Consider the following 14038-nt stretch of genomic DNA (forward strand, 5'->3'; position numbering starts at 1 on the left):
AAATAAAAATAAAATGCAATGACCCACTGGGATTCTGCTGGGAGGTATTTTTGCTTCTCTGTGTCTCCCTCGCATGCGACACAGAGAAATGTCACTTTGAATAAAAACACCGCTGATTAAATACAAGTGGGAGGGACTCAGACACCAAGACAATAAAATCTCCCAAGCTGGCTTTCACCAATGAGTGCTGCTCAGTCCTAGCCCTCGGGGCCTCCGCTCATCAAAATGAGGTTGCAAATTAAGGATGAAGACAAAGAACAGAAGGAAAAGTACAATTTTACGTCCTTTGGGCAGGTGAGAAGGTGGAAGGTGCTCCCTTCCCAGCTCAGAGCTGCTTTATATGACTCTTTGGCACTTGGATGAGATCTAAACCATTTACTGGACTTTAACTTAATATTCACCTCTCTGCCAGAAATGTCATCAGGGATTCAGTCCCAATCCAGTGCCAAATGCTGATCTTAAACTCCAGATGGCTAAGCTAGAGCTCCTTACCTCCCCCCACCCCCCCAAATCCACTTCCCCTCTTTCTCTATTTCTGTGGATAACAGGATCGTCCTCCCAGTTCCCCCAGCCTGTAACCTTGGGACCATCTTCCACTCCTCTCTTTCCTCCTCTACACACATCCAAAACACTGCTAAAATGTGTTTCTTTCTTTATAACATCACCAAAATCTGTCCCTTCCTTTCTGAGCACACAACCAGAACCCTTTCCTCTCTCTCATCTCCTCCTGCTTACACTATTACATCCTGCTCCTCACAGCTCTCCCAGTGATCCATCTCTCTCCCTGCAATCTGTCCTAAATTCAGCTGCACGACTTATCTTTCACCAAAGTCACTGCACCCATACCAGAACCCTTTCCTCTCTCTCATCTCCTCCTCTTACACTATTACATCCTGCTCCTCACAGGTCTCCCAGTGATCCATCTCTCTCCCTGCAATCTGTCCTAAATTCAGCTGCACGACTTATCTTTCACCAGTCACTGCACCCATACCAGAACCCTTTCCACTCTCTCATCTCCTCCTCTTACACTATTACATCCTGCTCCTCACAGGTCTCCCAGTGATCCATCTCTCTCCCTGCAATCTGTCCTAAATTCAGCTGCATGACTTATCTTTCACCAAAGTCACTGCACCCATACCAGAACCCTTTCCTCTCTCTCATCTCCTCCTCTTACACTATTACACCCTGCTCCTCACAGGTCTCCCAGTGATCCATCTCTCTCCCTGCAATCTGTCCTAAATTCAGCTGCATGACTTATCTTTCACCAAAGTCACTGCACCCATACCAGAACCCTTTCCTCTCTCTCATCTCCTCCTGCTTACACTATTACATCCTGCTCCTCACAGGTCTCCCAGTGATCCATCTCTCTCCCTGCAATCTGTCCTAAATTCAGCTGCACGACTTATCTTTCACCAAAGTCACTGCACCCACACCAGAACCCTTTCCTCTCTCTCATCTCCTCCTGCTTACACTATTACATCCTGCTCCTCACAGGTCTCCCAGTGATCCATCTCTCTCCCTGCAATCTGTCCTAAATTCAGCTGCACGACTTATCTTTCACCAAGTCACTGCACCCATACCAGAACCCTTTCCTCTCTCTCATCTCCTCCTGCTTACACTATTACATCCTGCTCCTCATAGCTCTCCCAGTGATCCATCTCTCTCCCTGCAATCTGTCCTAAATTCAGCTGCAGGACTTATCTTTCCCCAAAGTCACTGCACCCATACCAGAACCCTTTCCTCTCTCTCATCTCCTCCTGCTTACACTATTACACCCTGCTCCTCACAGGTCTCCCAGTGATCCATCTCTCTCCCCTACAATCTGTCCTAAATTCAGCTGCATGACTTATCTTTCACCAAAGTCACTGCACCCATACCAGAACCCTTTCCTCTCTCTCATCTCCTCCTCTTACACTATTACATCCTGCTCCTCACAGGTCTCCCAGTGATCCATCTCTCTCCCTGCAATCTGTCCTAAATTCAGCTGCAGGACTTATCTTTCACCAAAGTCACTGCACCCATACCAGAACCCTTTCCTCTCTCTCATCTCCTCCCTCTTACACTATTACATCCTGCTCCTCACAGGTCTCCCAGTGATCCATCTCTCTCCCCTACAATCTGTCCTAAATTCAGCTGCAATGACTTATCTTTCACCAAAGTCACTGCAACCCATACCAGAAACCCTTTCCTCTCTCTCATCTCCTCCTGCTTACACTATTACACCCTGCTTCCTCCTCACAGGTCTCCCAGTGATCTATCTCTCTCCCTGCAATCTGTCCTAAATTCAGCTGCATGACTTATCTTTCACCAAAGTCACTGCAAACCCATACCAGAACCCTTTCCTCTCTCTCATCTCCTCCCTCTTACACTATTACACCTGCTCCTCACAGGTCTCCCAGTGATCATCTCTCTCCCTACAATCTGTCCTAAATTCAGCTGCAATGACTTATCTTTCACCAAAGTCACTGCACCCATACCAGAACCCTTTCCCTCTCTCATCTCCTCCTCTTACACTATTACATCCTGCTCCTCACAGGTCTCCCAGCGAGTCCATCTCTCTCCCTGCAATCTCGTCCTAAATTCAGCTGCACGACTTATCTTTCACCAAAGTCACTGCACCCATACCAGAACCCTTTCCCTCTCTCATCTCCTCCTCTTACACTATTACATCCTGCTCCTCACAGGTCTCCCAGTGATCCATCTCTCTCCCTGCAATCTGTCCTAAATTCAGCTGCATGACTTATCTTTCACCAAAGTCACTGCACCCATACCAGAACCCTTTCCTCTCTCTCATCTCCTCCTGCTTACACTATTACATCCTGCTCCTCACAGGTCTCCCAGTGATCCATCTCTCTCCCTGCAATCTGTCCTAAATTCAGCTGCACGACTTATCTTTCACCAAAGTCACTGCACCCATACCAGAACCCTTTCCTCTCTCTCATCTCCTCCTGCTTACACTATTACATCCTGCTCCTCACAGGTCTCCCAGTGATCCATCTCTCTCCCTGCAATCTGTCCTAAATTCAGCTGCATGACTTATCTTTCACCAAAGTCACTGCACCCATACCAGAACCCTTCCCCTCTCTCATCTCCTCCCTCTTACACTATTACATCCCTGCTCCTCACAGGTCTCCCAGTGATCCATCTCTCTCCCTGCAATCTGTCCTAAATTCAGCTGCACGACTTATCTTTCACCAAAGTCACTGCACCCATACCAGAACCCTTTCCTCTCTCTCATCTCCTCCTGCTTACACTATTACATCCTGCTCCTCACAGGTCTCCCAGTGATCCATCTCTCTCCCTACCAATCTGTCCTAAATTCAGCTGCATGACTTATCTTTCACCCAAAGTCACTGCAACCCATACCAGAACCCTTTCCTACTCTCTCATCTCCTCCTCTTACACTATTACATCCTGCTCCTCACAGGTCTCCCAGTGATCCATCTCTCTCCCTGCAATCTGTCCTAAATTCAGCTGCATGACTTATCTTTCACCAAAGTCACTGCACCCATACCAGAACCCTTTCCTCTCTCTCATCTCCTCCTGCTTACACTATTACATCCTGCTCCTCACAGGTCTCCCAGTGATCCATCTCTCTCCCTGCAATCTGTCCTAAATTCAGCTGCACTGACTTATCTTTCACCAAAGTCACTGCACCCATACCAGAACCCTTTCCTCTCTCTCATCTCCTCCTCTTACACTATTACATCCTGCTCCTCACAGGTCTCCCAGTGATCCATCTCTCTCCCTGCAATCTGTCCTAAATTCAGCTGCACGACTTATCTTTCACCATGTCACTGCACACCATACCAGAACCCTTTCCTCTCTCTCATCTCCTCCTCTTACACTATTACACCTGCTCCTCACAGGTCTCCCAGTGATCCATCTCTCTCCCTGCAATCTGTCCTAAATTCAGCTGCACGACTTATCTTTCACCAAAGTCACTGCACCCATACCAGAACCCTTTCCTCTCTCTCATCTCCTCCTCTTACACTATTACATCCTGCTCCTCACAGGTCTCCCAGTGATCCATCTCTCTCCCTGCAATCTGTCCTAATTCAGCTGCATGACTTATCTTTCACCAAAGTCACTGCACCCATACCAGAACCCTTTCCTCTCTCTCATCTCCTCCTTCTTACACTATTACATCCTGCTCCTCACAGGTCTCCCAGTGATCCATCTCTCTCCCTGCAATCTGTCCTAAATTCAGCTGCACGACTTATCTTTCACCAAAGTCACTGCACCCATACCAGAACCCTTTCCTCTCTCTCATCTCCTCCTCTTACACTATTACACTCCTGCTCCTCACAGGTCTCCAGTGATCCATCTCTCTCCCTGCAATCTGTCCTAAATTCAGCTGCATGACTTATCTTTCACCAAAGTCACTGCACCCATACCAGAACCCTTTCCTCTCTCTCATCTCCTCCTGCTTACACTATTACATCCCTGCTCCTCACAGGTCTCCCAGTGATCCATCTCTCTCCCTGCAATCTGTCCTAAATTCAGCTGCATGACTTATCTTTCACCAAAGTCACTGCACCCATACCAGAACCCTTTCCTCTCTCTCATCTCCTCCTGCTTACCACTATTACACCCTGTCCTCACAGGTCTCCCAGTGATCCATCTCTCTCCCTGCAATCTGTCCTAAATTCAGCTGCATGACTTATCTTTCACCAAGTCACCTGACACCATACCAGAACCCTTCTCCACTCTCTCATCTCCTCCTTTCTACACTCATTACATCCTGCTCCTCACAGGTACTCCCCAGTGATCCATCTCTCTCCCTGCAATCTGTCACTAAATTCAGCGGCATGACTTATCTTTCACAAAGTCACTGCCAACACCATACCAGAACCCTTTCCTCTCTCCTCATCTCCTCCTCTACACTATTACATCCTGCTCACTCACAGGTCTCCAGCTGATCCATCTCTCTCCCTGCAATCTGTACCTAAATTCACGCTGCATGACTTATCTTTCACCCAAAGTCACTGCACCCATACCAGAACCCCTTTCACTCTCTCTCATCTCCCTCCTAATTACACTATTCATCCTGCTCCTCACAGGTCTCCCAGTGATCCATCTCTCTCCCTGCAATCTGTCCTAAATTCAGCTGCATGACTTATCTTTCACCAAAGTCACTGCACCCATACCAGAACCCTTTCCTCTCTCTCTCATTCCTCCTCTTACACTATTACATCCTGCTCCTCACAGGTCTCCCAGTGATCCATCTCTCTCACTGCCAATCTGTCCTAAATTCAGCTGCACGACTTATCTTTCACCAAAGTCACTGCACCCATACCAGAACCCTTTCCTCTCTCTCATCTCCTCCTCTTACACTATACATCCCTGCTCCTCACAGGTATCCCAGTGATCCATCTCTCTCCCTGCAATCTGTCCTAAATTCAGCTGCATGACTTATCTCTTCACCAAAGTCACTGCACCCATACCAGAACCCTTATCCACTCTCTCATCTCCTCCCTGCTTACACTATTACATCCTGCCTCCTCACAGGTCTCCCAGTGATCCATCTCTCTCCCTGCCAATCTGTCCTAAATTCAGCTGCATGACTTATCTTTCACCAAAGTCACCTGCACCCATACCGAACCCTATCCTCTCTCTCATCTCCTCCTCTTACACTATTACACCCTGCTCCTCAAGGTCCTCCAGTGATCCATCTCTCTCCCTGCAATCTGTCCTAAATTCAGCTGCACGACTTATCTTTCACCAAAGTCACTGCACCCATACCAGAACCCTTTCCTCTCTCTCATCCTTCCTCCTCTTACACTATTAATCCCTGCTCCTCACAGGTCTCCCAGTGATCCATCTCTCTCCCCTGCAATCTGTCCTAAATTCAGCTGCACGACTTATCTTTCCACCAAAGTCACTGCACCCATACCAGAACCCTTTCCTCTCTTCATCTCCTCCTGCTTACACTATTACATCCTGCTCCTCACAGGTCTCCCAGTGATCCAGTCTCTCTCCCTGCAATCTGTCCTAAATTCAGCTGCACGACCTTATCTTTTCACCAAAGTCACTGCACCCATACCAGAACCCTTCCCTCTCTCTCATCTCCTCCCTGCTTAACTATTACACCCTGCTCCTCACAGGTCTCCCAGTGATCCATCTCTCTCACTGCAATCTGTCCTAAATTCAGCTGCACTGACTTATCTTTCACACAAAGTCACTGCAACCCATACCAGAACCCTTTCCTCTCTCTCTCCTCTCTCCTCCTGCTTACACTATTACACCCTGCTCCTCACAGGTCTCCCAGTGATCCATCTCTCTCACTGCAATCTGTCCTAAATTCAGCTGCACGACTTATCTTTCACCAAAGTCACTGCAACCATACCAGAACCCCTTTCCTCTCTCTCATCTCCTCCTGCTTACACTATTACACCCTGCTCCTCACAGGTCTCCCAGTGATCCATCTCTCTCCCTGCAATCTGTCCTAAATTCAGCTGCAGTGACTTATCTTTCACCAAAGTCACTGCACCCCTACCAGAACCCTTTCCTCTCTCTAATCTCCTCCTCTTACACTATTACACCTGCTCCTCACAGGTCTCCCAGTGATCCATCTCTCTCACTGCAATCTGTCCTAAATTCAGCTGCATTGACTTATCTTTCACCAAGTCACTGCACCCATACCAGAACCCTTTCCTCTCTCTCATCTCCTCCTGCTTACACTATACACCCTGCTCCTCACAGGTCTCCCCAGTGATCCATCTCTCTCCCTGCAATCTGTCCCTAAATTCAGCTGCATGACTTATCTTTCCCCAAAGTCACTGCACCCATACCAGAACCCTTTCCTCTCTCTATCTCCTCCTGCTTACACTATTACACCCTGCTCCTCACAGGTCTCCCAGTGATCCATCTCTCTCCCTGCAATCTGTCCTAAATTCAGCTGCATGACTTATCTTTCACCAAAGTCACTGCACCCATACCAGAAACCCCTTTCCTCTCTCTCATCTCCTCCTGCTCTACACTATTACATCCTGCTCCTCACAGGTCTCCCAGTGATCCATCTCTCTCCCTGCAATCTGTCCTAAATTCAGCTGCATGACTTATCTTTCACCAAAGTCACTGCCACCCATACCAGAACCCTTTCCCTCTCTCTCATCTCCTCCTCTTACACTATTACATCCCTGCTCCTCAAGGTCTCCAGTGATCCATCTCTCTCCCTGCAATCATGTCCTAAATTCAAGCTGCATGACTTATCTATTCACCAAAGTTCACTGCACCCATACCAGAACCCTTTCCTCTCTCTCATCTCCTCCTCTTACACATTTACACCCCTGCTCCTCACAGGTATCCCAGTGATCCATCTCTCTCCCTGCAATCTGTCCTAAATTCAGCGCATGACTTTATCTTTCACCAAAGTCACTGCACCCATACCAGAACCCTTTCCTCTCTCTCATCTCCTCCCTCTTACACTATTACACCCTGCTCCTCACAGGTCTCCCAGTGATCCATCTCTCTCCCTGCAATCTGTCCTAAATTCAGCTGCCGACTTATCTTTCACCAAAGTCACTGCACCCATACCAGAACCCTTTCCCTTCTCTCTCATTCTCCTGCCTCTATACACTATTACGATCCTGCTCCTCACAGGTCTCCCAGTGATCCATCTCTCTCCCTGCAATCTGTCCCTCTAAATTCAGCTGCATCGACTTATCTTTCACCAAAGTCACCTGCACCCATACCAGAACCCTTTCCTCTCTCTCATCTCCTCCTCCTTACACTATTACATCCTGCTCCTCACAGGTCTCCCCAGTGATCCATCTCTCTCCCTGCAATCTGTCCTAAATTCAGCTGCATGACTTATCTTTCACCAAAGTCAACTGCACCCATACCAGAACCCTTTCCTCTCTCTCATCTCCTCCTGCTTACACTATTACATCCTGCTCCTCACAGGTCTCCCAGTGATCCATCTCTCCTCTCCCTGCAATCTGTCCTAAATTCAGCTGCACGACTTATCTTTTCACCAAAGTCACCTGCCACCCCATACCAGACCCCTTCCTCTCTCTCATCTCCTCCTGCTTACACTATTACATCCTGCTCCTCACAGGTCTCCCAGTGATCCATCTCTCTCCCTGCAATCTGTCCTAAATTCAGCTGCACGACTCATCTTTCACCAAAGTCACTGCACCCAATACCAGAAAACCCTTTCCTCTCTCTCATCTCCTCCTCTTCCACTATTACATCCCTGCTCCCTCACAGCCTCTCCCAGTGATCCATCTCTCTCCCTTGCAAATTGTCCTAAATTCAGCTGCACGACTTATCTTTCACCAAAGTCACTGCACCCATACCAGAACCCTTTCCTCTCTCTCATCCTCATCCTGCTACACTATTACACCTTGCTCCTCACAGGTCTCCCAGTGATCATCTCTCTCCCTGCAAATCTGTCCCTAAATTCAGCTGCATGACTTCTCTTTCACCCAAAGTCACTGCACCCATACCAGAACCCTTTCCTCTCTCTCATCTCCTCATGCTACCACTATTACACCTGATCCTCACAGGTCTCCAGTGATCCATCTCTCTCCCCTACAATATGTCCTAAATTCAGCTGCATGACTTATCTTTCACCAAAGTCACTGCACCCATTAGCAGAACCCTTTCCTCTCTCCTATCCCTCCCTCTTACACTATTACATCCTGCTCCTCACAGGTCTCCCAGTGATCCATCTCTCTCCCTGCAATCTGTCCTAATTCAGCTGCACTGACTTATCTTTCACCAAAGTCACTGCACCCATACCAGAACCCTTCCTCTCTCTCATCTCCTCCTGCTTACACTTCTTACACCTGCTCCCTCACAGGTCTCCCAGTGATCCATCTCTCTCACCTGCAATCTGTCCTAAATTCAGCTGCACGACTTATCTTTCACCAAAGTCACTGCACCCATACCAGAACCCTTTCCTCTCTCTTCATCTCCTCCTCTTACACTATTACACCCTGCTCCTCACAGGTCTCCCAGTGATCCATCTCTCTCCCTGCAATCTGTCCTAAATTCAGCTGCATGACTTATCTTTCACCAAAGTCACTGCACCCATACCAGAACCCTTTCCTCTTCTCATCTCCTCCTCTTACACTATTACATCCTGCCTCCCTCACAGGTCTCCCAGTGATCCATCTCTCTCCCTGCAATTGTCCTAAATTCAGCTGCATTGACTTATCTTTCAACCAAAGTCACTGCACCCATACCAGAACCCTCTTCACTCTCTCATCTCCTCCTCTTTACACTATTACATCCTGCTCCTCACAGGTCTCCCAGTGATTCCATCTCCTCTCCCTGCAATCTGTCCTAAATTCAGCTGCACGACTTATCTTTCACCAAAGTCAACTGCACCCATACCAGAACCCTTTCCTCTCTCTCATCTCCTCCCTCTTTACACTATTACATCCTGCCTCCTCACAGGTCTCCCCAGTGATCCATCTCTCTCCCTGCAATCTGTCCTAAATCAGCTTGCACGACTTCTCTTTCACCAAAGTCACTGCACCCATACCAGAACCCTTTCCCTCTCTCTCATCTCCTCCTGATTACACTATTACACCCTGCCTCCTCACAGGTCTCCCACTGATCCATCTCTCTCCCTGCAATCTGTCCTAAATTCAGCTGCACGACTTATCTTTCACCAAAGTCACTGCACCCATACCAGAACCCTTTCCTCTCTCTCATCTCCCCTCTTACACTATTACATCTGCTCCTCACAGGTCTCCCAGTGATCCATCTCTCTCCCTGCAATCTGTCCTAAATTCAGCTGCACGACTTATCTTTCACCAAAGTCACTACACCCATACCAGAACCCTTTCCTCTCTCATCTCCTCCTGCCACACTATTACATCCGCTCTCACAGGTCTCCCAGTGATCCATCTCTCTCCCTGCAATCTGTCCTAAATTCAGCTGCATGACTATCTTTCACCAAAGTCACTGCACCCATACCAGAACCCTTTCCTCTCTCTCATCTCCTCCTCTTACACTATTACATCCTGCTCCTCACAGGTCTCCCAGTGATCCATCTCTCTCCCTGCAATCTGTCCTAAATTCAGCTGCATGACTTCTCTTTCACCAAAGTCACTACACCCATACCAGAACCCTTTCCTCTCTCTCATCTCCTCTGCTATACACTATTACACCCTGCTCCTCACAGGTCTCCCAGTGATCCATCTCTCTCCCTGCAATCTGCTCCCTAAATTCAGCTGCACTGACTTATCTTTCACCAAAGTCACTGCACCCATACCAGAACCCTTTCCTCTCTCTCATCTCCTCCCTCTTACACTCTTACACCCTGCTCCCTCCACAGGTCTCCCAGTGATCCATCTCTCTCCCTGCAATCTGTCCTAAATTCAGCTGCACGACTTATCTTTCACCAAGTCACTGCCACCCATACCAGAACCCTTTCCTCTCTCTCATCTCCTCCTGCTTACACTATTACATCCTGCTCCTCACAGGTCTCCCAGTGATCCATCTCTCTCCCTGCAATCTGTCCTAAATTCAGCTGCATGACTTATCTTTCACCAAAGTCACTGCACCCATACCAGAACCCTTTCCTCTCTCTCATCCTCCCTCTTACACTATTACATCCTGCTCCTCACAGGTCTCCCAGTGATCCATCTCTCTCCCTGCAATCTGTCCTAAATTCAGCTGCATGACTTATCTTTCACCAAAGAGTCACTGCACCCATACCAGAACCCTTTCCTCTCTCATCTCTCCTGCTACACTATTACATCCTGCTCCTCACAGGTCTCCCAGTGATCCATCTCTCTCCCTGCAATCTGTCCTAAATTCAGCTGCATGACTATCTTTCACCAAAGTCACTGCACCCATACCAGAACCCTTCCTCTCTCTCATCTCCTGCTTACACTATTACATCCTGCTCCTCACAGGTCTCCCAGTGATCCATCTCTCTCCTGCAATCTGTCCTAAATTCAGCTGCACGACTTCTCTTTCACCAAAGTCACTGCACCCATACCAGAACCCTTTCCACTCTCTCATCTCCCCTCGCACTATTACATCCTGCTCCTCACAGGTCTCCCAGTGATCCATCTCTCTCCCTGCAATCTGTCCTAAATTCAGCTGCATGACTTATCTTTCACCAAAGTCACTGCACCCATACCAGAACCCTTTCCTCTCTCTCATCTCCTCCCTATTACACTATTAACCCTGCTCCTCACAGGTCTCCCAGTGATCCATCTCTCTCCCTGCAATCTGTCCTAAATTCAGCTGCATGACTTATCTTTCACCAAAGTCACTACACCCATACCAGAACCCTTTCCTCTCTCTCATCTCCTCCCTATTACACTATTACATCCTGCTCCTCACAGGTCTCCCAGTGACCCATCTCTCTCCCTGCAATCTGTCCTAAATTCAGCTGCATGACTTATCTTTCACCAAAGTCACTACACCCATACCAGAACCCTTTCCTCTCTCTATCTCCTCCTCTTACACTATTACACCCTGCTCCTCACAGGTCTCCCAGTGATCCATCTCTCTCCCTGCAATCTGTCCTAAATTCAGCTGCATGACTTATCTTTCACCAAAGTCACTGCACCCATACCAGAACCCTTTCCTCTCTCTTCATCTCCTCCGCTTACACTATTATTACCCTGCTCCTCACAGGTCTCCCAGTGATCCATCTCTCTCCCTGCAATCTGTCCTAAATTCAGATGCATGACTTATCTTTCACCAAAGTCAATAATCCCACTTGTGAATTCACTGCATTGGCTCCCTATCTGCTTCTGCTTACAGTTCAAGTTCCTGTTATTCACCTTCACGAGCTTTCGCTCTGTAGCGCCTCACTATCTCTTCTCTACACCCCTCCTCATGCACTCCGCTTATCAGGCAGGTCTCTCCTATGCAATGCCTTCTCCTTCACCGCTAACTCCTGACCTGGTTGCACTGTATGCTTGGAATAGACTTCCCGAGTTAGTGTGTCATGCTCCATCTCTTGCCTTATTCAAATCCCATCTGAAAAGTCTCTGCTTTTAAATCATAACTCCTGATTATCCTCTTTATAATCTTATTTTAACTATTTTCTTAATAAATGAAATTCTCAAAGTCTCTTTTTGCTTGTATGTTTGTCTTGATTAGATTGTAAGCTCTACTGAGCAGGGACTGGCTCTTACGTGTTTTGCACTGCGCTGTGTATGTCGCATGCCGCTCTAGGAGGGGTAAGACAGCAGTAGTAGTGGTAGTGGAAGGACCACCATTAGAACACAGGAGCTAGCCTGGGAAACTCCCAGAGCTGAGCCGAGCTCCAATCTGAGAAGCCTCATTTTAGTTGTAAGAAGAACCCAAATCACTGGATGATCTCTAATTTAATTTGTTAATCACCCATTGAAACTCAGCGGTACAGCAGGTTCTTCTGGTGTATAACTGCAGTGGTGGGGTCACAGGAAAACCTCACACAGAACAATGCACCCCTCTCTTATTACTGCTAATGCGTTCTGGCAAACTTGTGAACATTGCTATGCTTGTAAATGAGAACCAATCCCAGATGTTTGTAGGCTTGGTTCAGTGGGCACACTTAGGTTTTGTCTTACAACACGCAGAAAAATTTGGATTGGGATGCCACAAAAATTGTTCAATTAGCCTTGACTAAAGAAACACACAAATGAAGGTTGCTAGGGAGCTTTTGGTAGCCGAGCGGCTACGGGAGATCCCTGACCCGTCAGGATTCGGGATACCCCATGGGGCGGTTATTTAAGTTTTAGGAGCATTCCCTCTACAGTTGAAAAGCGACGGGCGTTAAACGTTATCCTACCCCGAGTGGACTTGCGGCCCCTTCGTCTGGAGCAGGATGGCTTGCTGTGGCGGGGTCTGCTTTGGGGATCACTTATTTTACGCAGCAGCAGCAAAGCAACGATGCCGGCTGTGGGAAGTGGGGAAAAGGGCAGCTAGCAGGAGGCCTGTTTCAAAGCCAGGTCCCCAGTGCCAACTTCCACGACAGCTCTTAACGCAAGATGAAAACACTCATAGTAATAATAATTAGGCAGATAATACTGCAATAATAATTAGGCAGAGTACGAACCAGTTGAAAAAGGACAGTAATTCCTTTTGTCCATAACCCTGAAGGTTGTAAGCACCGAGCGGACAGATTATAGCTCGTATTCCTCCTGTGCCAAGAGAAGCCGCCATCAGAGCGATGTAGAAGAGGATATTCTGCTCCCTTTCAGCCAGGGTGTGAGCGACATGGTGAGCGTCCAGGTAAAAGTCTTCAAAGGGAAAAGCAACAACTGGTAGCATGGCAGTACCTGCAAAGGGGGAACACGGATAAATATTGTTTTCATGACCCCCCCCTCACACACACACACACACACACACACAAGCTATCTTAGTCCACTGCCTTCCCCACACACAGCACAAGTGCTGCAAGTAGAACCAGTCAGCGGAAAGTTGGTACACAAAGCAATGTGACGTGCTAGCATGGGCTATAGATGTTCATTCTTCCCCAGGCTCATTCTGTCCACAGTTTCTAGAACTACCCGCTTTGCCCAGGCTGATCCAGTCCTGGTTCGACCCCACTGGATGCTGGGACTCGTAGTTCTGATTCTCAAGGAAAGTCCGCATGCAGATATTGGTGACATGGTAACATTTTGGATGCTTAAGGAAGCTGCGTGAATGCCAAACAGCTAAGGCTGAATCCGCCTTGATAAAAAGATGCTGCTGCACCTCAGAAGTTCTGCACTTGTGCTAATTAAACCTTGCTATGCATGATATCCAACCATAACATAAGATATGCCATGCTGGGTCAGACCAAGGGTCCATCAAGCCCAGTACCTGTTTCCAACAGTGACCACACCAGATACAAGTACCTGGCAATTACCCAGACATTAGATAGATCACAAGCTACTATTGCTTATTATGGATTATCCTCTAGGAACTTATCCAAACCTTTTTTAAACCCAGTTACACTAACTGCTGTAACCACATCCTTGGCAATGAATTCCAGAGCTTAAATATGCGCGGAGTGAAAAATAATTTTCTTCGATCTGTTTTAAATGAGCTACTTGCTAACTTCATGGAAATGCCCCCTAGCCTTTATTAT

General features: G+C 47.8%; 1 protein-coding gene across 1 annotated transcript in view; it reads right to left on the reverse strand.

Annotated features, from left to right (window-relative positions):
• Nucleotides 1–13560, reverse strand: part of LOC115082185 (solute carrier family 15 member 5-like) — a 39392-nt gene extending 25832 nt beyond the window's left edge. Inside the window, exons 1-2 of the mRNA XM_029586437.1 lie at nucleotides 13476–13560; nucleotides 13022–13244 (exon numbers count right to left, since the gene is read on the reverse strand). Of these exons, the coding sequence (XP_029442297.1) occupies nucleotides 13022–13244; nucleotides 13476–13560 (308 nt within the window). The remainder of the gene's footprint in view (nucleotides 1–13021; nucleotides 13245–13475) is intronic.
• Between the last annotated feature and the right edge of the window lie 478 nt (nucleotides 13561–14038).

The sequence above is a fragment of the Rhinatrema bivittatum genome, unplaced genomic scaffold (genome assembly GCF_901001135.1).
Source record: "Rhinatrema bivittatum unplaced genomic scaffold, aRhiBiv1.1, whole genome shotgun sequence".
In the NCBI taxonomy this organism is placed as follows: Eukaryota; Metazoa; Chordata; class Amphibia; order Gymnophiona; family Rhinatrematidae; genus Rhinatrema; species Rhinatrema bivittatum.